This window comes from Crocuta crocuta, unplaced genomic scaffold (assembly GCF_008692635.1).
Source record: "Crocuta crocuta isolate KB4526 unplaced genomic scaffold, BGI_CrCroc_1.0 scaffold221, whole genome shotgun sequence".
In the NCBI taxonomy this organism is placed as follows: Eukaryota; Metazoa; Chordata; class Mammalia; order Carnivora; family Hyaenidae; genus Crocuta; species Crocuta crocuta.
Window position 1 is genome coordinate 1,795,539 of NW_027528610.1, and position 25,884 is coordinate 1,821,422.

Below are 25,884 nucleotides of genomic sequence, written 5' to 3' on the forward strand. Positions count from 1 at the left end.
GGGGGGGGAGAGGAGAAGTTCTGCAGATGGCTGGTGGGGGCGGTGACACAGCATGACGAATGCATCCAACAGACTGACGTGTGCACTTAAAACCGGTTAAGACGGTCGATTGTATCATATTTATTCTGCAACGGTTTTTATACGAAGCACACAGAGGCAGAGGAGCCCAAAGGGCCCCAGGCGTCCTGTGTGGAGGCGAGATGCAAACAGAAGCATCTGATGAACGACGTCCAGGTCAGCTTCGCAGGCCGTGCACACCCGTGGATGCCGGGCTCCCAGGCTGGACGCCGCCCAAGGTGCCTCACGCTAGCTGGCAATCGGGTCCTGAGCTCCTAGGAAGAGCGGGCGGAGGCGGCCGCGTTACGGACGCGTCAGCTGCAGCGTCTGCACTTGCACGTGGAAAGGGGAGTCCCCTCCTGGCTCCGTCCTCGAGGAAGGGACGCAGGTGGAATTGCTAAGTTGCCTCGGGTAGCCCGACAGCTGGTTAGGGGAAGAGCTTCCTGGAAAAGCTTCGAGTGCTTCCTGGACGTACAGAGAGGCATCAACTGCCACAGAGAGTTCGGGCCCCAGTCAGCGTGCAAAGACGAGACCGGGCTGCAACGTACGCAGAGAACAGAAGTCTCCAGGCTGTGAATTATCCACGCACCCGGTCTTCTCTCCTTCCGCTCGCTCGGCTCCGGGACAGAAGGGAAAGGGACGCCTCAGGTTCTCGGCTTGCGCACGGCGATCGGCTCCACGTTAACGGGAGAAAAACGAGACTCTGCAAAGTGCACGTCGACTTGCTCGTGTGTTAGCGTCTCGCGTTGCCTGCCCGGCAGCTGCGCAGAGGTGAAGTCTGTTCCTTCCCAAAGTCTCCTGAAGCCCAGAGCCGGGGAAGGTGATCTTATTGGGAAACAGGGTCTTGCAGATGCCCTCAAGTTAAGATGACGTCATATTTGATGAAGACGGACTAAGTCAGTAACTGGCGTCCTCATACTGGGGGAGAGACGGAGAGATCTCTTTCCACCGTGTGAGGACGCAGTGGGTAGGCGGCCGTCACTCGATCAGATTAGGATCGCCCTCTCCTGCCCCCATTTAACCTGAAGTACCTCCTAAAAGCACTATATCCGAATGGAGTCACCTCGGAGGGTTGGAAGCTTCAATATCTGAATTTTCGACGGACACAATTCAGTCCATGGTAACAGTGGCGATGATTGGCGAATCCATCCATGCTTAACAACAATCCTAAGTAGTAGGAATGATTCTCGCTTCACAGATGAGTAAAGCCATGAATGTTAAATACCCTCAGGGCGCTGGGGCGCCTGTGCGGCTCAGGTCACGATCTCACGGTTCGTCGGTTCGAGCCCCGCGTCGGGCTCTGTGTTGACAGCTCGGAGCCTGGAGCTGCTTCAGGTTCTGTGTCTCCCTCTCTCTCTGCCCCTCCTCCGCTCACACTCTGTCTCTCTCTCAAAAATAAAAGCATTAAAAAATTTTTTCAATTAAAAAAAGTATTGCAGATGAGTCTCTAGAAGGTTCTACATCTACTGTGCTGATCCCTTCCAGGTTCAGACAAAAATCATGGCTGTGGAATCCTGAACCAGAAGGGAGAGACTTCATCAAGGAAATCAAAAACAAACGGGAAGCGGGGAGAAATGTTTCTGCGATCTACGCGCCCGGGCCTGAAAAATGAAGGTCTTTGCAAAAGCAATAGATCAAATGGTAACGAGGCCTCGTTCCCCGAACTCCACGTCTTAAGTAAATCAATTGCTTGACGTTATGTACGAACCCGCCATCGCAGCATCATCCGTTTAGGCTTAGGCGGACGTGATGGATGAACTGCGGCGGAACACGGCTCGCCGAATGTATAATCAGGCGACTTAGTGAAACATAGCAAGGCTGAAGGTTGGAATCAGACCTCCAAATAAAAGGCCTTAAAAACAAAAAGCCGGGGGAGTGTATGTACTTTATACCATGTGCTGCCAGTAGTAGGCAGCACCAAAGTCATAAACGAATGATAACGTGTTTTGTGCTTTATTTTGTAGTTTATTCGTTTTTGAGACAGACAGAGCATGAGTGGGGGAGGGGCAGAGACAGAGGGAGACCCAGAATCTGAAACAGGCTCCAGGCTCCGAGCTGTCAGCACAGAGCCCGACGCGGGGCTCGAACCCACGAACTGTGAGATCGTGACCTGAGTCGAAGTCGGACACTCAATCGACTGAGCCACCCAGGTGCCCCTGATAATGTGTTAATAATAAGGTCTTCCTTCACAGGTGTATGGAAGCCACCTCATTTTTATGGGCCCAGCCCAGCAGGGGCGCCTGGGGGGCTTAGTCAGTTAAGGGTCCGACTTTGGCTCAAGTCATGATCTCGCAGCTTGTGGGTTCGAGCCCCGCGTCGGGCTCTGTGCTGACAGCTCAGAGCCTGGGGCCTGTTTCGGATTCTGTGTCTCCCTCTCTCTCTGACCCTCACACTGTCTCTCCCTGTCTCTCAGAAATAAATAAACATTAAAATTTTGATAAATAAATAAAACCCATCAGAGAGGTGAGTTATCTGCTGTAAAGCTGCTTCCCATGAAAATCCAGGTTCTCTCTATGCAGATGTTTCCATAAAGTGAGGAATATAATTATCACATTAGNGTATATTCCTTTCTTTTTTCTTTTTATAAATATTTTATTAGTAAGTAATCTCTACACCCAACATGGGGCTCAAACTCACAACCCTGATATCAGGACCTGCTTAAGCGACTGAGGCAGCCAGGCGCCCCTACGGGGGTATTTCCAAGGGGAACCTCCCCAGTACGAGAGCCACTACTCACATGTGCCTCGCGAGTCCTTCAAATGTACTAAGGAATGGACATTTTAATCCACTTGTAATTAATTTGAACTTAAATTTAAAATTTTTAAATGTTTATTCATTTTTGACAGAGACAGACCCTGAGCAGGGAAGAACAGAGAGAGAGGGAGACACAGAATCCGAAGCAGCTCCGGGCTCCGAGCTGTCAGCACAGGGCCCGACGCGGGGCTCGAACCCACGAACCGTGAGATCATGACCTGAGCCGAAGTCGGACGCTCAACCGACTGAGCCACCCAGGCGCCCCTCAGCTTAAATTTAAAAAACCAATACTCAATGCAGTTGCTGAGAAAGTTTCCAGTACTTTTGGAAGGTCTGGCCGTATGCATCTATTTTCCTAACTGTAAACGTTACAGATGTTAAGCAAAGAGCAGGTATTTCCAATGAAATTGTAGTCCCCTAACTGGGAGGCAGCATACACATAAAATGCCCGGAGGTGGGGGTGTGGGTTCAAAAACTTAGGGGCAAAAATTCCCGTAAATGCTCTCAACTGTTTGCACGGATTTTAGGTTTGAATAATCATATTTGAGATGTAGTGCGTTAAATATGCTCTCTCAGGACTGGCTCTGCCTGCTTCACAGGAATACAGTTTGAAAGGTGGACTGATTAGAAAGATCCCAAATTTGAGGGGCACCGGGGTGGCTCAGTCGGTGAAGCGTCCGACTTCGGCTCAGGTCATGATCTCACGGTTCGTGGGTTCGAGCCCCGCGTCGGGCTCCGTGCTGACAGCTCAGAGCCTGGAGCTGCTACGGATTCTGTGTCTCCCTCTCTCTCTGACCCTCCCCTGCTCACCCTCTGTCTCTCTGTCAAAAATATTCAATAAACATGTAAAAGAAATTTTTAGAAAGAAAGAAACGGTGCGGCTGGGAGAAGGGAGAGCTGTCAGTGCGCAGTGGGTGCACGTGTATGACTCTGATAAAACGAGTAACTCACTCGTGAGACACCCCCTGGCGCCGCTCGAGGGTAGAAGAACGCAAGCCCTAACCGGTGTTGGCGAGGATGCGGAGAAAGGAGAAGGTTTGAGCCCTGCTGGCGGGAATGCGAACTGGCACAGCCGGCGTGGAAGAGGGCACGGAGGCTCCTCGACACGTCAAGAACGGGACTACCCTACGACCCAGCAACGGCACCTCTGGGTATTCGTCGGGCGAAGATGACTACACCACCTGCGACCGGGAGCGCACGCCGGGCTCCGCGCAGCGTTACTGCCAGCAGACGAAGGGACGGAGAGAACGGGGTGTGTGGACCGCAGGGGGGTGTTCCTCAGCCTTGAGGAAGAGGGACACCCCGCGGAGGGACAGTGGCGGCCTCCAGGAGTCACGGGGAAGATGCTCACTTACTTGTCGACCAGTTTCTTGGCGAACCCGAAGTCGGTGAGCTTGATGTGGCCGTCGCGGTCCAGCAGAATGTTTTCCGGCTTCAGGTCCCTGTAGACGATCTCCTTGGAGTGCAGGTACTCGATGGCGCAGACGATCTCCGCTGAGTAGAAGAGCCCGGTGCTGCCGGAGAAGCGGCCTCGGTTGCGCAGGTAGCTGAAGAGCTCGCCGCCGGGCACGAACTCCATGAGCATGTAGAGGAAGCGCTCGTCATGACACGTCCAGAACCTGTGGAGGTGGGGGTACGCAGGGTCAGAGCCGCGCCGGGGCCACACGCGGGGGGCGGGCGGGGGGCTGTGGGCAGGGCCACCCGGGGGGCTCCGTCGGTTAAGACTCCAGCTCTTGATTTCGCTCAGGTCGTGATCGCAGGGTTCGTGCGTTGGACGCCTGCATCAGGCTCTGCACCACCTGTTTGTTTCACATTCTCTCTCTCTCTCTCTCTCTCTCTCTCTCGGTCCCATTCTCTCCGCCCCTTCCCCGCGCACTCTCTCTAAATAAATAATAAGCTTATGAAAAATAAGATGCCGCACACCTGGATGTTGGGATACTCTTACAGAGGAAGAGATGCTCAGATATGCATCTGGGCGGATGTTAAAATCTGCTACAGATGGATGTTACCTACGGCTCCGGGAGATGTGAGGTCATGCGTGCGGGCACATTCTGGGTGCTGTATACACACACTTCAGATGCCAGTTCCAAGTGCGGCTTCTCACCTGTGCTTCTGACTGACCCGCTAGGGATGAGGGGTTCCCGAGCCCCCTCCTCGGGCTGCTCTGGGAGCTCAGGGCTCAGGGGAAACATGTTACTCGGTACATAACCGGCTTATGATAAAGATCTAGAAGTCAGGAACGGCCAGAAGGAAGAGATTTGGGGGTCTAGTTGTGGGGAAGTGTCCATACTCGCTCCAGGTGAGCCACTCTCGTCCAAATCTCCCCAAGTTCACCAACTCGGAAGCTCCCAAACCCCGTCCTTCTGGGATTCCCTGGAGGCTTCATTGAGTAGGCGAGATTGATTACATCACTGGCCTTCGGAGATCAACTCAAACCCCAGCCCCTCGCCCCTCCCCGGAGATGGGGGTGGGTCTGAGAAGCCCAACCCTCGAATTACAGGATTAGTTTCCCTGGCAACCAGCCCTCTGCCCTGGGGGGCCAGGCGTTCTGCAAAAGTCACCTCATTCATGTAACAAAGGCCACCTTTGTCTTGGCACTTAGGAAATTCCAAGGCTTTTAGGATCTCTGACCGGGAACAAAGGGCAAATATCTATTTCCTTCATAAATCCCAAGATCGCAGGGACACAGGACACACACAAACGACGGACGGGGGAGCATCACACTGGTGTATAGGGATATACAGATACACATTTTCCCCACACAGATCAATAAAATCCAACAAAGCCTCAATAACAATCCTAACAAAGTCGCTATATATTCAAGTGTGCTGTCAACTCTACCCAGAAACACAAGTATCATGGGTCATGGGCACCGGTGAGAGAGAGGTAACGCTTTTCAACAAAAGTACTCCACAAAGAGTCAAAAAACGAGGCTTATGGAACAATAATATAGTTCCTGAGGGCCCTGGCTCTTCTGTCTTTCTCCAAGTCCCATAAATATCATAAGGGACAAAAATCTACGGGCCCATCTTTCTTTCAAATCTCCATTACTAAGTCTTTTCTTGTATAGAGAGAATGTGTAACGGAGGGGGTTATTAATAAGGAGCCACAATATTCAAAGATATACTAACAGTTACTATTCCAAAACAATTCACAAGCATTTGGTCATCCTTTGGGGCTTGTGGGTGGAGAGGTTGAGCCTTGGTGGCCACAAAGGACTTAAAATGTGAGCCTAAAAACAGAGACCCAGGATTAATCATGGCGGCCAATTCGCAGGTTAATTAATTCCCATTCATTGCAGGGCTCTGCCCCTTGTGTGGAGGCTAAAAAACAATGAAAATGCAAGGGCAAAAAATAAGTAAGAGGGTTTATCACGAGTGGGATGAGAAAAGGAAACATTTCTGGATCCAAAATTCAGTATGGAGGGGCATCTGGGTGGCTCAGTCAGTCGGGTGTCCGTCCAACTCTTGATCTCAGCTCAGGTCATCATCTCATGGTTCCTGAGTTCAAAGCCCGTGTGGGGCTCTGCCCGTGTGTGTCTGTGTGTATGCTTTAAGGATCCGTTATCAGGCTGTCCCTGTGATTACCTGGCGATGAGGGAGGGTGGGAAGAAGAGACAAAGGAAAGGCCTGCACAAGGGAAGCGGAAACAGAAAAGACACCAAGAGAAAACGCTTAAGCTCCTCCACAAACGGGAAGGAGATATACTTTGAAAATGCAGCCAAGCAGTTAAAGCAGGTACATAAACATATGTGTACACGCGTGTTCCCAGTAGCATTAACATGCAGTATGAGAGCCAGAACATGGAAGCAACACCAAGTGTTGATGGATGGATGGATGGATGGACGGAAGAACAGATGAGTTGGTGGGTGGATAGATGGATGGTATATAGATGGATAACAGGTGGATGGATGGACCATAGATGGATGGATGATGGATGGATGGATAATGGGTGGATGGATGGATGATGGACGGATGGTAATGGATGGATGGATAATGGACGGATAGGTGGATCATGGGTGGGTGGATGGATGATGGATGGATGGATAATGGATGGATGAATGGATGGATGGATACAAGGATAGGTGGATGGATGGATACAAGGATGGATGGATGGATAGATGAGGGGATGATGGATGGATGATTGGGTGGATGGATGGATAGATGAGTGGATGGATGGATGGATGGATGGATAGTTGGATGGATGGATGATTGGATGGATGGATGGATGGATGGATGGATGGATGGATGATTGGACGGACAGATGATGGATGGATGGATGGATGGATGGATGGATGGATGATTAGATGGATGGATGGATGGATGGATGATTGGATGGATGGATGGATGGATGGATGGATGGATGGATGGATGGATGATTGGATGGATGGATGATTGGATGGGTGGGTGGATAATGGATGGATAGATGGATCATGGGTGGATGGATGCATGGATGAATGAATAATGAATGGATGGATGGTTGGATGGATGGATGGATGGATGACTGGATGGATGGATGATTGGATGGATGGACGATTGGATGGGTGGGTGGATAATGGACGGATAGGTGGATCATGGGTGGGTGGATGGATGCATGCATACACAGCATGTGGTCCATGCACCCAGTAGACTATGACTTAGCCTTGAAAAACGATGTACTGCATCAGCCACAACATGGATGGACGCTGAGTACATGGTCAGTGACGTATGCCAGGCACAGAGGGGCAAATTCTGCCTGATTCCATCTCTACAGGGTCCCCGAAGGCATCACATCCATAGAGATGAGAGTAGATGGTAGGACCATGGGCTGGGGATGGGGGCGGAAGCTAGTGTTTAAAATAGGGCAGAGTCTCAGTTTCGGGAGATGGAAAGTTCTAGAGATGATGGTGGGGATGCTTGCACAGCAGTGAGAATGTGCTAGGGGCCACTGAGTCGTGCACTTAAAAATACGCAAAATGGCCAATTTTATGTTGAGGTGCATTTTAGTACAGGAAGAAATCAGCATCCTGAAATGTATTCAAGAGAACGTGTGAATCTATGAGGAGTAGAGACAGCCTGACCCCGACCGCAGCTCAGAGCAACACCTTCAACCTTTCACACCGACCAACCCGCTGTCTTTCCTTTGCAGAGGCTGTGGCCCGGCTGCCACCCGGGGGTGTTGTACCTGATCGTGATGGCTGTCGTCAAGTCTCCAGACGCTAACATAAAGCTGGGCTTCCGCTATTAAAACAAGAAAACCAGGGGCGCCTGGGTGTTTCAGTCTGTTAAGAGTCAGATTTTGGCTCAGGTCATGATCTGTGTGGGTTCGAGCCCCACATCGGGCTCCGTGCTGACAGCCTGCTTCTGATTCTGTGCCTCCCTCTCTCTCTCTCTGCCCCTCCCCTGCTCAGGCCCGGTCTGTCTCCTTCGAAAGTAAATAAACTTTAAAAAAAAAAAAGACAAGAAAACCAGACACTGCCCATGGGTGTCACCTTATCTATTCTCGCTCACGTCTCAGTACAACCTGAGCCTCTGGAAAGTTCCTTCTACTTTCCGGACCGGGCTCTATGGCCACCAGCCCTGCCCCGGGGCATCACAGGCTTGCTCCGTCCCCCACCCCAGCGTCTCCTCCAGCTCCGTCCCCCAAGGGTCCCCTGCCTGCCCTCGGTGGCTCCGTCTGACGGTCCCTGGAAGGCAGCTGAGCGCCTCCTCTGTGCAGAGAGCTGCTGCGTCCTGTTCGTCTGCCAAGTGGCATCTACGGCATCTCCTTCCCACGCTGCTCAGCGAGTGCCCACCCCACACACACCGCTGTGCCAGCCGGACACGGGGTGACCCCCGCCTGGGGCTTCCCGGAACTCCAGCCCCTCCGCAAGGGCACAGGGAGCCCAGAGCTCCCCCTGCAGACGCCCAAGGCTATTGTGATGATGGTCATATTGTGACCATGGTGCCCCTGGCCTCGGTGGGTGCAGATGGGGGATGCTGCTCAGCACCCACAGGGTGCCCCACGTCAAGAGGCATCCGCCCATGGATGTGAGCGGCGCCCAGGCCGAGAGACCCAGAAGCAGCAACGTCAGCAGAACAAAGTCCAAGCCCCAGAACCAGGAGCAGGAAGAGGCAGAGACAGGGCGCCTGGGGGGCTCAGTCGGTTAAGCGTCCATTCTTGATTTCGGCTCAGGTCACGCTCTCACGGTTCATGAGTTCGAGGCTCCGTGCTGACAGCGCGAAGCCTGCTTGGGATTCTCCCTCGCCCTTTCTCTCGGCCCTTCTCCGCTCACACTCTCGCTCTAAAATAAATGAACATTTAAAAAGAAAAGGCAAAGACGGACGGAGCCCCTCGGCCGTACAATGCACTCTTTCCCACGCTGGCGGAGAGGACGCCCGCATTACAAGCAGGCTTCCGGAATGGTCCAAGGGAGCACGATCAGCCCCCTTGACCATGATCGCCTGCACTGGAAGCCTGACTGAGTCTGAGCAATGACAGGCAGCCCGGTGCACCCGCAGCGGCGGCAGAAGGCGCCATCCCAAAATACGCCTGCTCGGCCACCGCTGACCGTGGTCCCACTTGGCCTTGACTATTCCCAAGCCGCGATTCCCGGGAAGCCACCATCCACTCACGACCCAGCAGGGCGCACCATGAAGTCACTATGGGGACAGAGGGTTCCAAGAAAAGCAAATTCTTGTCTCCAAAGTTGGCAAACACGAATGCACACATTCAAGGAAGGGAGACCAGGCAGTGAGTGGTGGCTAAGGCTCCTTGTCCTTCGTCTTTGAGAACAGCAGAGCCATACACTTTTCTAGAAGGCGGTGGACAGCAGCAGGTGCGCACAATGCTCACCCTGGCCGCGTCGCTGCTCGGAATGTGGGCTCCACGGCCGCACCCAAGGCGTCCTGCCTCCCCACGCAACCTGGGGGAGCCTCCCCATCACAGCGGGCACTTCTAATGCCCTAAGTTGGAACAGCTCTGCTGTTCTCACATTTCCTTGCTTTCTGTCTCTTTCAAAGCTTAGTTTTGTGGATTGAATCGGCTAGGCCCCGGGGCCCAGATCGTTGCACAAACATGAGTCTCGATGTTGCTGTGATATTTTTTTTCCCAGGTAGATGATTAACATCTACTGTCAATTGACTTTAGGAGAAGTGTATGACCCTCCCTAACATGGGTGGGCCTTGCCTAATCAGTCGATGCCCTTAAGAGCAAAACAAAACCAAAACCAAAACCAAAACCAAAAGCAAAAAATCCATACGGTTTCCCAAGGAAAAGGGAATTTTGCCTGCGGACTTGACTACCGTACAGAAACTCTTGCCTGAGTCACCAGCTTGCAGTCGGACGCTTGAGATTTCAGACTCGACATGGAAACAGCAACTCCAACCTGAATTTCAAACTACCCGGCCCATCGCACAGAGTTCAGGCTTGCCAGCTCCTATAACCACATGAGTCTATCCCTTAAAACCCATCTCTTTGTTCTGGTTTTCAGGAGCGTGGGGTCTTACGTACCCAGGACACTCCCCCCCCCACCCCCGCACTCAACATCCCTGAGTCTGACGTTTCACGGGACACATGCCTTTCGAGACACAAAGAGACTGAGCTCCTGAGTCCATGGGTTTGTGATCTAGCAGGAGGGAGGTGAGCAGGATGCATGCTCACAGGAGAGATGGAGGGTGAGGGGCTGGGGAAGGCTCCCGTCCACGTGTGAGCGTGCGGAATCTCCTTGGGTCTCTCGGGAGGAGTATGATCGAGTCTCTCTCCAGAGCCCTACACGCTGCCCCCTATGGGAACGACATGACTTACTTGGGTTGCCATGGACGGCGGCTCCCTGGACGGCTTTAGGAGGGCCAGACCTTAGCAACATCACATCCCAGCAAGATGCCCGGCACGCAGGAAGTGGGTAGGTAGCTCTCCGCCAACTACTTAACAAGGCTGAGTTCTCTGTGTGACCACATATGTGTGCAGAGAGACTGTCCACCACCCGGAAGGTAACATGCCATTTCCCTTGAAATTTTTTTTTAATTTTTTAAAATGTTTATTTCATTTTTGAGAGAGGACAGAGCATGAGCGGGGAGGGGCAGAGAGAGAGAGGGAGACAAAATCCAAAGCAGGCTCCAGGCTCTGAGCTGTCAGCAAAGAGCCCAATGTAGGGTTTGAACCCACAAACCATGAGATCATGACCTGACCTGAAGTTGGACACTCAACCAACTGAGTCACCCAGGGGCCTCCCTTTTTTTATTTAATTTATTTATTTTGAAAGAGATAGAGACAGCACAAGTAAAGGAGGGATGGAGAGAGAGAGAGAGACAGAGAGAGAGAGACAGAGAGATAGAGAGAATCCCCAGCAGGCTCTGTGCTGCCAATGCAGAGCCTGATGCAGGACTCAAACGCATGAAGCCGTGAGATGATGACCTGAGTCGATGCTTAACCGACTGAGCCCACAGGTATCCTTCCTCTGAATTACACAATCACTGATTGCCATCAAGTCAATTTTTTAAACAAGCCAGCTATTCCTTGGTTTAACTTGATTTCTGGGAATTAAGGATTTCACTGGGACTGTATTTGAAATACAGGCCCTGAAGCAGATTGTTGGAGGCTGTTCGAGGTGGCACAGAGTAGGCATGTGAGAGGCATCCAGTGGGGGTCATCCCAGGCCAGTTGTGGCCGGAAGCTTCTTTGCAGAGCAAGCATCTGAGCCAGGAGGAAGGCTGGACATTGCCCCGGGATGGAGTGGACCTGAGCATCTAGAAGCCAGCACTGGCGTTGGCCGGAGATGGGCAGGAGGGGAGGGTGGTGAGGGCACCGAGGGAAACACGGCCCATGGGGAAGGCTGCAATGGCCCCTCACGAGCTGGCAGACGGCAGGAGACAAGTGTCCTGCTGTCCCTGACCTGCTTCCCCTGGTCCTCAAGAGTCAGGGAAGAGCTTTCGGCTAAGACAGTCCGCCATGTTTTAACCGTAGATTAGTTGCACGGCACTTCAGAAAGAGAACTTAGCGACTCCGTATGGGAAGCCACTTGAACAACCCCAGTGAGGTACCTCCTGAGCAGGGATGGAGGAGGCGCGCCTGGGGGGCCTCGGGGATTCAGTGCCGGAGGGGACCACTCACATTCCCTGCACGCGCATGACCGGGGAGCAGCCTCAGGCCAGCACGGCCTCTCTGGGCGGCCCTCACGAGGCGTCTCCCTGAGCGGACATGGCGGCATGGAGCTGGTCAGAGTGAACACGATGTCCCTGAGTCCTGTCTCACCCAGCCGGTCGCCACGTGCCAATCAGAGCCCTCATTAGACGTGCTGAGTCCCCCTCGTTAAGCAGGGAAGTTAACCCTCCCCAGATTTCTGTTTTCCTGGATGCTGACTAACTGGACTTCTGGTCTACTTATCACCTTGCGGTGAAGTGGGTTAGTAGCAGTCAGTGTCCCAAGGGCTGAGGTTCTCTACGGGGTGACAGCGACCCCCTGGGGACCCTCAGCAACGCGGAGATGAGTTGGCTGTCACAATGAGTTCTACTGACATGTGCTGGGTGGAGACCAAGGCTGTTGCTCATCACCCTACATTGCAGGACCCCCAACGAGTCATCCAGCCCCAAGCATCAGCAGTGCCGACGCTGGAAGTCTTTCTTAGCACAGGAGAGTCTCTCTACATCTGTGCACCTACCCGCCCACCTATCTGTATAGTCTATCCATCATTCTGTCTATCAAGTGATCTACCCCCCTATCATATATCCATCATTCTGTGGATCTATCTTCCTACCCAAGTACAATTCATCTATCACCCACCTATCTATCAAATAACTACCATCTACCTACGTATCTATGTGTTCTCTATTTACGTATCTATCATCTATCTATCATCTATCTACCTACTTATCATTTTATCGACTGATCGACCTACCTACCATCTATCTGTCCATCATCTATCTACCTACTCCACACCTATGTATCTATCACTTAGCTATCATCTGTTTATCCATATATTTATTTATATCATCCATGTCTCTACATCAAACACCTATCTACGTACACACCGTTTATCATTTATCCTACAGGTATCCAACCTGTGTGCCTTCCTTCCTCCGGGCCTTCCTTCCTCCATCCATCCACCCATGATATCTATTTGACATCTGTCTCTGCATCCATCCCTCATTTGATGGAGGTCTAGGTCCATCCACAGATGCATCGCCATCCGGCGTCTCACTCCAGCTCTATGACAGAGGTACGTAACTGAGGAGTACTTCACCCCGTGGGAGCTTTTTCGTCAACGTCTACAGACCATTTTGGCTGTCCCCACTGGGGGCCGGGCGCTACCGGCAGCGAGTGGAAGTTAGACGGGTAGCGACACCAACCACCCAGAACTGATCTGCGTCCCCAGAGCCCACAGTGCCGAGATTGAGGACTCGTGTTCTGGGGCCAAACAACTCCCGGACGCCAGCCATTTCTCGACGCCCAAAGGGCGAGGAGCAGACGCGGGATGTGGGCTGTTGGGGTCTCGGCAGACCCCCAGCCCGTCCCAGGGAACGCCCGGCTTTGCGCTCCGGACAGGACTTACTCGCTCTTGTAGAATTATCCCCACGGACGGAGCTGGCGTTCGGGGGGGCTTTGTCCTCAACAAAACGTGTTCTCTAAGGTGCATTTAGCGAACGCCATGCATCTTCTCACACATGCTCGAGCAGCAGTTCACACACTGAACTTGGACGAGGCCACGGGCGAACTCGCCAAATCACTCAGCTGCAACTTCAGACCCCAGACAGTCGCGGCGCGGCCTGGTATCCGGGACCAGAGGCGTTCCACGCGGCCTCCGGATGCAAGCAAGCCCCCCTCGGGGTTTCCGGACAGCACGGGAAGCAGATATTGGGTGAAGCGACGCTCGTTCACAAGAGAAAGTGCACCGCTGGGGAAATGAGTGCCTTCTTCACGAATGATGCGTCCATCACGTGGCGCGTGGACACACTGTGGCTCCACCCAGACACACCGTGGTCCCTGCGCTCTGTGCACGGGACTTTAAAGTCGGGTCACACCAGCTGCATTTACACCCGGGGTTTTACACACACCTGGTCACTCAAGTGATAACGCACAGAACACAGGTGCTGGAAGTACATTCTAGTGAGGACCCCTCGCTCGTAGAGATCTACTCGTTTAAGTCGTGAAGTGGGTGTTGCAGGGGAACTAAGTCCCCATAAAATTCACCTGTTGAAGCCTTAACCCCAGGACTTCAGAATGGGACTGTATTTGCACGTGGGTCTTAAATGAGGGGAGGAAGGCAAAATGAGGTCAGAAGGATGGGTCCTGATCCCCCCGGATGGGGGTCCTTATAAGGTGAGGTCAGGCATGAACACGCACAGAGGGGCGACCATGTGAGCACACGGGGAGAATATGGGGTCTGTACACCAAGGAGCAAGGCCTCAGGAGAACCCAGCCTCAGCCCTGCCTGGATCTCAGACTCCCAGCCTCCGCCCTGCCTGGATCTCAGATTCCCAACCTCAGCCCTGCCTGGATCTCAGACTCCCAGCCTCCGCCCTGCTTGGATCTCAGACCCCCAGCCTCAGCCCTGCCTGGATCTCACACTCCCAGCCTCAGCCCTGCCTGGATCTCAGACCCCCAACCTCAGCCCTGCTTGGATCTCAGACCCCCAGCCTCAGCCCTGCCTGGATCTCACACTCCCAGCCTCAGCCCTGCCTGGATCTCAGACCCCCAGCCTCACCCCTGCCTGGATCTCCAATCCCTGGCCTCAGCCCTGCCTGGATCTCAGACCCCCAGCCTCACCCTTGCCTGGATCTCAGACTCCCAGCCTCAACCCTGCCTGCACCTCACAGTCCCGCTCTCAGCCCTGCCTGCATCTCAGACTCCCAGCCTCACCCCTGCCTGGATCTCCGATCCCTGGCCTCAGCCCTGCCGGGGTCTCATACTCCCAGCATCACCCTTGTCTGGACCTAAGACTCCCAGCTTCAGCCCTGCCTGGACCTCAGAGTCCCAGCCTCAGCCCTGCCTGGATCTCAGACTCCCAGCCTCAGCCCTGCCTGGATCTCACACTCCCAGCATCACCCTTGTCTGGACCTAAGACTCCCAGCTTCAGCCCTGCCTGGACCTCAGAGTCCCAGCCTCAGCCCTGCCTGGATCTCAGACTCCCAGCCTCAGCCCTGCCTGGATCTCACACTCCCAGCATCACCCTTGTCTGGACCTAAGACTCCCAGCTTCAGCCCTGCCTGGACCTCAGAGTCCCAGCCTCAGCCCTGCCTGGATCTCAGACCCCCATCCTCGGCCCTGCCTGGACCTCAGACCCCCAGCCTCAGCCCTGCCTGGATCTCAGATCCCCAGCCTCAGCCCTGCCTGGATCTCAGACCCCCAGCCTCTAGATCCGGGAGGGAATAAATGTCCATTGATGAAGCCACCCCGTCTGTGATAAAGTCATTGCAGCCCAAATGCCCAAACTTATTTTCCAGAATTTTTGATAAAGGTCACCTGGAAATTTAGATCACTATTAACTCTTCAGAGGATCCATTGTTGATGATCATTTCCCTAGATACTGAGCATTTCAGGAGCGCTCACATGACTACGTGCCTCATTTCACGCATCTCAGGACTGTGGGGGAAAGCCCAAAAAGTGACCAAAATCAGAAAAGAGATTTTTAAAGGAGGCCCTGCACCGTACCCCAAAACCTGTGAGTTGATCCCCCCGAGAATATCTAAATGTCCCTTAAATTCCACATAGATTTAAAGATGAGGAAATACTCCCTCTTCTCAGCCACACCTGACATTGAACTTGACGTATAAAACGACTACAACTTGGGGGTATCCGGCTGGCATGTTTAAAAGTAAGTAAATAAAAATAAAAAGACTACATTTCGGGAGCTGTACGGGCTATGGGGAAATCAATGTCGCACACAGACTGTCAGATGGTGAGGCCGAGAAATCACACTCCCTTGAAGCAAAATACGCCGATTTTCATAGCCCAGGATCAGCGTGTACTGCACCAATATCTAGGCTTCTAGAAGGTGTGATGGAAACAAGTTAGGGGGGAAAGAAGGAAGCGGAAAGAGGTCAGCACAGGTCACGTCTTTCCTTGTGCGTCTTAAATTTCCAAAAGTTGAAGGATCCTCTCTTGGGAACTCCCTGGACTTCGAGTCTTGAATCGCAAAGCCAGTCCAGAGCCCATAATATCTAGGCCGGTGCCCACTTCATCCCTGCAACCCATGAATCACAAGGTTGGTTGGAAACTGCCTGCCTTTGGAAGAAAGTCCGAGACATGAGAGAACAGTCTAGTAATATCAGAAAGGAGTTCAGGTCTCCCGTAGAAAATGTTTGTTTAGGGGCGTCTCGGTGAAGCCTCGGGCTCCTGATTTCGGCTCAGGTCATGACTTCATGGTTCCTGAGATCCAGCCCTGCGTCCGAGCCTGCTTGGGACTCTACCCCCTCCTCTCTCTGCCCCTCCCCTGCTCGTGCTCTCTCTCAAAATAAGTAAGTAAACTTTAAAGGCGCCTGGGGGGCTCAGTGGGTTGAGCATCCGCCTTCGGCTCAGGTCATGATCTCACGGTTCGTGGGTTCGAGCCCCGTGTCGGGCTCTGTGCTGACAGCTCAGACCTGGATCTGCTTTGGATTCTTTGTCTCCCTCTCTCTGACCTTCCCCCAGTCACACACACTCTTTCTCTCAAAAAGAAATGAATATATTTTTTAAGTGTTTAAATATTTTAAAATATGGGGGCGCCTGGGGGNGCAGCACAGAGGCCCCCGTAGTCGCTTATGCTCCTTTTGTGTCCATGACTCAAAAGCCCAAGATGGAACGGAACCCTCCTGTGGGCACGGATCACCTGCACCTCCCGAAAAGGAAAGTAAAAAGAGGAAAAAAAAAAAAGAAAGAAAGAAAAAGAAAAATCAATCAATGGGTCTGTTCTCTTCGTGAAACATGCAGGGCGGCCCGTTCCGGGCTTGGCGGACGGGGCTCTGGCGGCTCTGTGCTTGCACGCATCGTGCCCAAGTCGGGGTGCACATGAGACGTTCGGGGCCGCGGCCAACGGCTCCGTCTCTGCGTGCAGACAGGTGCATCAGAGAAGGGCGGGACTCGGTCAGGTGCAGGGGTGTCTGGAAGGGAGACGCACAGGAAGGAGGCATTGCAGAGGAGGGGTGGCCCGAGAGACACAGGGGACGGTAAGCATGGACGCCTTCTCCTGAGCAATCGGACAGCGGACGGCAGGGTGTGGGAAAGAGAGGGTGAGCAGAAGGGGGAGCCGGATGTGCATTTATGAGGGATGCTTTGGGGACACTAGCCACTGGGGACGTCTGGGGGACCTCAGGATTCCCTGAGGGTCTGCGGGTGCAAATGAAGGTCACCAGCTGTGAGGTGCACAATGCCTTGGAGGGAGGCAAGCTTTGCAAGGCAAGACCTACTGGAAAGCCAGGGTCAAAAATCAGGGAAGAGACCAAATGCTCTTCCCCTCTGCTTACAAGGGGCATGAGAGGAGAGAGATGGATTTGTTCACTGCTGGGCATGCTCAACTGGACAGGTCTGTGGTGCATCAAAATGGAGATACATGATCGTCTGATGCTAGAAATCCAAGGAGCAGCCTGCATGGAGGAGGCTGAGCAGGTGACTGAAAACAATCTCCAGGAAGCTGGCAAAGGGGACCCTGAGGGGGGACGAGAGGAACAGTCTGGAAGGGTGTTCCGCTGCATCCAGGGGGAGAGCAANAAAATCAGGGAAGAGACCAAATGCTCTTCCCCTCTGCTTACAAGGGGCATGAGAGGAGAGAGATGGATTTGTTCACTGCTGGGCATGCTCAACTGGACAGGTCTGTGGTGCATCAAAATGGAGATACATGATCGTCTGATGCTAGAAATCCAAGGAGCAGCCTGCATGGAGGAGGCTGAGCAGGTGACTGAAAACAATCTCCAGGAAGCTGGCAAAGGGGACCCTGAGGGGGGACGAGAGGAACAGTCTGGAAGGGTGTTCCGCTGCATCCAGGGGGAGAGCAAGTCCCTGGGGCGGGCATCTATCAGCACAGCACCTTCCTCCCCCGACCCATCCAGCCTGAGGGTCAGCCTTGACCTCAGTGCCCGGCACCTGGGGGGTCTCGGGGTGAGGACCCGCGGAGGGCGGTGGGGAGCGACTCACAGCTTGACCAGAAACGGGTGGCTGACTTCCTTGAGCACCGACTTCTCGTTGTGCACGTGCTGCTCTTGCTTCAGCCGGATGACGTCCGGTATGCTCATCACCTTCAGGGCGAAGAAGTGCTTGGCCGTCTTCTCCTTGACCAGCTGCACGCGCCCGAACGTCCCCGTGCCTGGAGAGGGGAGACAGCGCACAAGGCCGCGTCAGGACCTTTACGAGTGCCCAGCAGCTCCGCCAGCTCAGGGCCCGAGTATATGGCAGGAGGAGGGGAGACAACTGAGGAGAAGCTGCCTTCCGGAAGTTTCAACGGAGGGCACGTATGAGGTGCACACAATGACCTGCCTCTGAAATGTTCTGTAATTAGTGGGATGGCGCAGGCGGGGGCGGGGGGGATTAGGGAGCCATCATTTGTGCAGATGAGCCACCCCAGAGATCTCTCTCTCTCTCTCTCTCTCTCTCTCTCTCTCACACACACACACACAAGCACAGGCAGAAAGCAGAGCTATGGTAAAGGCGTTTCTTCACCGTCTTTTTTCCTCTTCAAGACTTTCTAAAGACAAAGGTATCAGGCCTATCAAAAGGCTCTTCCAGATGCTAATGCCTACGAAACACGCTGAGTCTTTAAGCTAAAATTTGCTGGGGATCGGAAGCTGGGACAGACACCTAAAAGGTATGGATCATATACCTATTCAGGTAGCGTGTAAAGGAATAGAAGCTGAGAACGGGGTGAGATTTCAAAATTGCAACCACTAGTAACATGCAAGGAAATCAAACCTTCTTTTGTACCCTGGCAGGGCCTTCCCAGCCCAAATGCATCCTCCACCGCCCCTTCTAGGTCTTTCTATTCCTGGGAGCCTCAGTGTGGGGCATGGAGTCCCACCTTGGAACCCACACCCAGGCTGGCAACCACTTAATGCAAATACAGGATCAAAGATCCAAGGGAATTTTATAGACAGGCAGAGAAGACCTAAAGTAGGGAGGGAAAAATGGAAATCTGGACGCGTGAGCCTCTGGGTACTTGGCGTTCAGTGAGCTTATCAATGGCGGCTGTGTTTTCCATCAATGTCTGTCTAGGCAATAATAATGCAGAGATCGTCCGGGGGAAGAAGGTCAAGAGTCAGGGCTCTCTCTGGTTTGAAAAATGGCTTTAATGTAGTAAAAGTGATAAAGGAATTCAAGGCGGGCTGAGAAGAAAAGGAATCTCCCCCCCAACATAACCACACAGACACAGACTTCCTTTTTTCTCATACAGAGTTTGGAATTGCACATGGTGACATGGCAAACAGAACAAAGTCCCAGTGAAGCAAAACACTTGGTTTTAGCATTTTCTACACATCAGAATTGCCGAGCTGTGAAATAAATCTCCTCGCCTCCCGGGGCGGGAGGGTTGTGGGGGATGGACAAGGTACAATGAGCAACCTTGGCTTTTAGGCGCAGTTTCCGATCATGAATATTTGACCGTGGGAGAAACAGAAGGCGATCAACAAAAACCAAGAAAAGAAAGTGCTGTGTAAGAAGAAGGAAACGATGAGGGATATTCCATTTTGAAAGCAGATTTACTCATCAGAAGAATCTGGAAGCAAACACAGAAGCGTAAGAGGTTAAGGCAGGAGCGTGTTGGTGAAATTCTGCGGCATCAAGTCAAAAGCAAGAAGCGTGTGGGGCGAAAGGCTGTATGGAGAGTGAACCGGCAAAGTTTACGTGTTTTTAGGAGGATACCGATGTTTCCATTGGGTAAGGTGCACACGATCTGGGACAAGGTTTGCCATTTATGTGATCCGTGAACTCGGGCAAACACATTTAATCCTTTTTGGCTTCTGTTGTTTGGCTTCTCCTCCAGAGGACACGTAGTCTGGGGTGGAACATAAGAGTCTGGCCACACCATTGGGTAGATTCCCATCACGGAAAGAAGGCCGCATTGCCTTGACCTTTCTTCCCCTCTGATACCCTTCTTTCTGATCATCCTTCTCCACTGCCCCGAGAAGAACCCTGCTCTTGAACTTGAACTCCATTTACTAGATGACATTTTGGCTTCTCAGCCCTTGAGTTGGAACTGCACGTGGACGTCGTCTGTGCCTATGTACCTACGTGAAACACATCTGCTGGAACCCAGGTTTTTCTACGTCGCTGCGGGCCACGTCTCTCCAGCTCTCTCTGGACAGAGTCAGCTTTAAACACACAGAACTCAGGACGGGGGACTTAAGCACAACAGCCAAAGCCCACGCTACCCTGCTGGATGTGGGCAGTTCCCGGACGCCACCATCAGATTTCGGGGACCACACAGGTAAACAGTCTTGTTCAAGGTGGACAAAACCAGCACACTGCAATCTTTAGGTTGACGAGCATCAAAGCACAGAACACAACGACAACATGAGTGATGTTGGCTGTAAGTCAGCAAGGTGGTGGGAAGAAATGGGCAAACAGAGCTTTTCCAATTTGGTGCCAGGAGGCTCACCAACACGCACCGCCAGCTCTCAGCATCTCCCTGAAGGAAGTATAAATGTTCAGGGGCGCCTGGCTGGCTCCCAGTCGGTTGAGCATCTGACTCAAGCTCAGGTCATGATCTCACAATTGTTAGGTTCGAGCCCCACATTGGGCTCGGTGCTGATATAGCTCAGAGCCTGGAGCCTGCTTCAGATTCTGTGTCTCCCTCTCTCTGCCCTCCCCTGCTCATGCTCTGTCTCTCTCTCGAAAATAATAAACGTTAAAAAAAAAAAATTTAAAGAACGTATAAAAGTCCATTTTTTAGCTTTGTTGTACATAAGGATGGCCATTGGACCCACCTCTTCCCCATTAGACACACAATGGAATATTATTCAGCCATAAAAAAGAGAAAGTTCTTGCCGTTCACAACATAATGAGGGCATTATGCTCTGAGAAACACGTCACACAAAGACAAATAGGGTATGATCTCACTTATGTGTGGAATCTAAAAAAACAAAGACAAACAACAACTCCTAGAAGAAGAGTTCAGATTTGTGTTAACCAGACACAAGAGTGTAAAAGTAGTGGAATTGGATAAAGATGGTGCAAAGGAACAAATTTCCAGCTATAAGATGACAAAGTCCTGGGGATGCCCAACTGTACAACGTGACGACCACAGTTAACACAGCCATTCGGTATATTTGAAAGTTCCTAAGAGAGTAAACCCCAGAAGCTCTCGTAACAAGAAAAAAAAATTTTGTTAACTACGTAGGAAGATGGATGGTAACTGGTGAGTGGTAATTATTTCAAAATATAGGTATTCCTCAAGTCCTAACGCTGTACACCTTAAACGAATGCAGTGCTGTGAATAATATCTCAATAAAACTGAAATAAACTCTAACCCAACAGGGTTAAAATAACACAACACATACAGAGCACAAGACTCAGATTTTCATTAACAGGTGATTAAATGCATTGCTCTTGAAAAACTTTCATAATACCAAAAACGACAGTCCTCGAAGGAATTCAGACTCTGTCCTGATCAATGTTTCTAAAATATATGTGTAGGGGCGCCTGGGTGGCTCAGTCAGTTAAGCATCCGACTTCGGCTCAGATCAGGCTCTATGTTGACAGCTCAGATTCTGTATCTCCCTCTCTCCCTGACCATCCCCTGCTCACACTCCCTCTCTCAGAAATAAATAAAAACATTAAAAAAAATTTAAATACATACATAAATGTATGTTGTGGAAAAGAACACAGAAAAGGTAATTATAGGTCCCAAGAGGAACTAACAAAGCCACAGGCCAGCCCACAGAGGTAACAGGGAAACAGTACCAGTTGCAACTGGACAGAAGTATTCACATTTAAACAAATAATTGCATGAAGGTGTTTCCTTTTCAACAAAGACAAAGATGGACATGGATACTGGGTTTGATTTCAATGTGTCTGTTGTGTCTATACGTGGGCCTCCCGCCTCCTCCCCAAAGGCACACCCAAAATGTAAAATCTCACTTCATGTATTTATTTAATCTGGGTATGAGACTAGGGCTTTATTCTGTGCCGTGGAATAGACTCTGACTGGGTAACACGGACACTGTGTTCCCTGAGCCCAAGGCAACAGGAGTCACAAAAGGAGTTAAAGATGGACAGATGCACAGTAAGTGATCTAGGGGTAGATGATAGATGGATGGATGGATAGGTGGGTGGGTGGACGGATGGATGGATAGACAAATTAGATGCAGAGATCGGCGGATAGATAGGATGCAGAGATGGATGGATGCACAGATTGATAGATGCATAATAGATACATACATACATAGACAGGATGCATAGACTGATGGATGGATGGAGAGATAGGCAGATAGAGAGACAGACAGACAGATATGGATGATAGAAAGACAGATAGATAGATAGATAGATAGATAGATAGATAAGCAGGCAGATAGAGAGACAGACAGACAGATAGATATGGATGATAGATAGATAGATAGGCAGGCAGATAGACAGACAGATAGATAGATAGATAGATAGACAGACAGACAGGCAGATAGGCAGGTAGATAGATAGATAAGCAGGCAGATAGGAGATAGATAGATAGACAGATAGACAGATATGGATGATAGATAGATAGATAGATAGATAGATAGATAGATAGACAGACAGGCAGATAGATAGGCAGGTAGATAGATAAGCAGGCAGATAGGAGATAGATAGACAGACAGATAGATAGACAGATATGGATGATAGATAGATAGATAGATAGGCAGGCAGATAGAGAGAGAGAGAAAATACAGACAGATAGATATGGATGATAGATGATTGATAGATAGATAGATAGATAGATAGATAGATAGATAGATAGATAGATAGAATGGATGGATAGACAGATAAACAGATAGATACATAGATGTGATGGATGGATGGATAGATAGATGTAAACAGACCAAAGATGATACATAGATGATTAGACAGATACATGAGTGAAGTAATAAGACAGGTAAGATAGATACATGATGGATGGATGGGGCGGTTGAATGGATAGACAGAAAGATAATGGATAGCTAGTACATAAATAAACAAAGACCTAGATCATAAATAGATTGTTGATACATACATACATAGAGAAATAAATGAGATAGATAAGAGAGTTGGATGGACTGATGGATACAGAAAGATAGATAGAAAGACTGATACAGACTAATTAACTTTAAATATTAATTTACTTTATAAGTGTATTTCCCAAACAGAAAATAAAATTTTGTCAAACCCCACCTGGCCATAACCCATAATTTCCAACTTAATGGATGAGCAGCCCACACAACGTTGGGACAGCCCAACGCCTGCAGAAAGTTACAGCACACACTGGGTTTGGAGGGGACACGTTCCTTCCTCATCCGTCCACACAGCACGGCATATTCAGGTGCATCGGTGATACAGGGAGATATGTACTGAGGAGTATCAACCAAAAACCTCCTTGGGTGACCCCCCTCCAGCAGCTGTAGGCGGGTCTTGACTGTGCTTCATATCCAAGACTGCCTAAGAATCGTACACCCGTCCTTAAGCCCCTGTGGCCTCAGATGCAGCCACTGTATGTGATGGGGACTTGTCAGAAAATGACATGCCCTTAATTCACCAGGCGTGCTCCTAACGTGAGGCTGGGCCATGGTGGGGGTGGGGGGGGTGTCTAGGACTCAGCTGAGTCACATCCTGAGAAATCTGGGGAGGGTCCTTTGCCACCAGGGGCCACCGCGTTGGCCAGCTGTTAGCAGGCGCCTTTCTGTACCGGGAACTCCTTAATCATATTTGGACCCGGGGAAATGACCTTGGGAAGGTTGAAAGCAACTTAAAAACATACAATTGCTAAGGGGGTCAAAAGCATGCAGTCTGCTGGTCGTTAAAATCTGTCCCCGCTTTATAGTATTAGCGGCTTCTACATGTTGGAAAGATGTCCGTGAAAAGACACAGGCGCCCAGATGGGGGCCAGGGAGTCACAGGAGGGGGCAGACAGAGAACAAACCCAGAGATGCATTTCACAGTGCAGTTTTGTTAATTTTTTTCAATTTGCAAAGTCCAGAAACGTTTTATTTACATATTAGCAACATTAATGTGAAATGGATCAATGACATGAAATTGATGCATTAAGTAATTATTGCAAAATACAGCCGACCACTGACTGAAAAACCCAGGGCCTAGGGGTGCTGGGCTGACCCCCCCCAAGCACTTGAAAACCCACATGCAACTTTTGACTCCCCCAAAACATAACTACTGATAGCCTAGTGTTGACTGGAAGCCTTCCCAATAACATATGTAGTTGATTCACACACAGTTCATAGCTCTCACATATCATATATTAGATTCTTCCAGTAAAGTAAGCTGGAGAAAAGAAAATGTGGCTAAGAAAATCCTAAGGAAAATAGACTTACAGTACTGTAGTGAATTTATGGTAAATATAAGTTTATGAAACATCTATCATAAATATGTATCTGTCGTGTACAAGAGGCCCCATGCAGCTCAAACCCGTGTTATTCAAGAGTCACCTGCAATCACTAAATAACAATGTATGGATTTATCCTTACAAAACCCATTTCCTTTCCTTTTGGAGGTTTCCTCTCTTCGTGATATCACAGAAGATTATGAGCTACAATGCATGAAATAATAAAGATCTGAAGAGTGCAATTCTTCTTTAAAAAGGCAATTCTGGGGGCGCCTGGGTGGCTCAGTCAGTAGAGCGTTCGACTTCGGCTCAGGTCATGATCTCATGGTTTGTGGGTTTGAGCCCCAAGTCGGGCTCTGTGCTGACAGCTCAGAGCCTAGACCCTACTTCGGATTCTGTGTCTCCCTCTCTGTCCCTCCTCCATTCTGTCTCTCTGTCTCTCAAAAATAAATAAACCAAAAAAAATTTTTTTTAAGAAATAAATAAGTAAATTTTTAAAAGGCAATTCTAAAAATTAGTGTTGCAGACAAGTATAGTCACACTTTTGTTTTGGGCGGGGAAGCCCTTAAAAATGTGTGCTAATTCTGTAATTTAACTTAAAACACAGGTCAGGACACTCTGAAAGGGTGAATCTTATGCTCTGTATCTCAATACGCAGAACGTACAGAAATGCTGTGCTTTGGACAATCTCACGAAGGTTCTTTGTTTTAATTTGGAATCTTTCCGTCAAATATCAGCTGAAAAAAACCTAGACCAACTCAGCTCAGCAATGAGCGGGTGGGGGTTTGTTTTGTGAGATGGCTCGTCTAGACGGCTTTTTGTTTTTTTAAACAAGTTAACTCCCTCCGAATTTTGCTGAGTCAATGTTCAATTTCACTTTGTTCTATTTTGAAAGCTAAAAATAGAAGAGTCGTTTGGGAACCACAATTCTATTTACAAAAAATTTACTAAATTACCCTCTCCCCTTATCAAAGATACAAAACAGATAATGAGGAACGAAAAAGGAAACACAGGAAGTTCCTGCCTGCCCCCAGCCAAGCAAATATCCCACAAGGGAAATGCTTCGAATTCCTGGCTCCCTTCAGTGTTCCTATAAGCCGTATCTGCGGCTTTTAACGTCCCTCTGGTGAGTCTTCACTAAGATGAACAAAGGTTGGTCTTCACACGCTCACGCTGGAAGCTGGCCAGGGTAAAGGCACAGCCCTAACCTGTATCCAGGACGGGATGGAATGTCATCTGAGATTCCCTCAAATGCCCCGGAATGTACAGCCCTTTAGATCATGGCTTCTCAGCCTCAGCACTACTGACATTTGGGGCTGGATGACTCTCTGGGATGAGGTGTCCTGTGTAACGGACAGTGTCGAGTAGCGTCTCTGGTCTCCACCCACCAGATGCCAGTAGCAACCTTATACCCAGTTGACACAACCAGAAATGTCTGCACACATTGTCAAGTGTCCGTGGAGAAACAGAAAACAACACTGGTTGAAAACCACCAACACTCATAGATAGATGATAGATACACAGACAGATGATACAGGATTAAGATGACAGAGAAGAGAGAGACAATGGATGACGGATGGATGGATAGATGGCTGGCTGGCTGGCTGGCTGCCTGGTTGGATGGATGGATGGACGGATGGACAGACAGATGGATA

The 25,884-nt window shown here is 50.6% G+C and overlaps 1 protein-coding gene across 1 annotated transcript in view; it reads right to left on the minus strand.

The window, feature by feature from the left end:
* Window positions 1-25,884, minus strand: part of PRKX (protein kinase cAMP-dependent X-linked catalytic subunit) — a 71,986-nt gene that overhangs the window by 26,655 nt on the left and 19,447 nt on the right. The window contains exons 6-7 of the mRNA XM_077754737.1: window positions 17,875-18,043; window positions 4,167-4,430 (exon numbers count right to left, since the gene is read on the minus strand). Coding sequence (XP_077610863.1) covers window positions 4,167-4,430; window positions 17,875-18,043 — 433 coding nt within the window. The remainder of the gene's footprint in view (window positions 1-4,166; window positions 4,431-17,874; window positions 18,044-25,884) is intronic.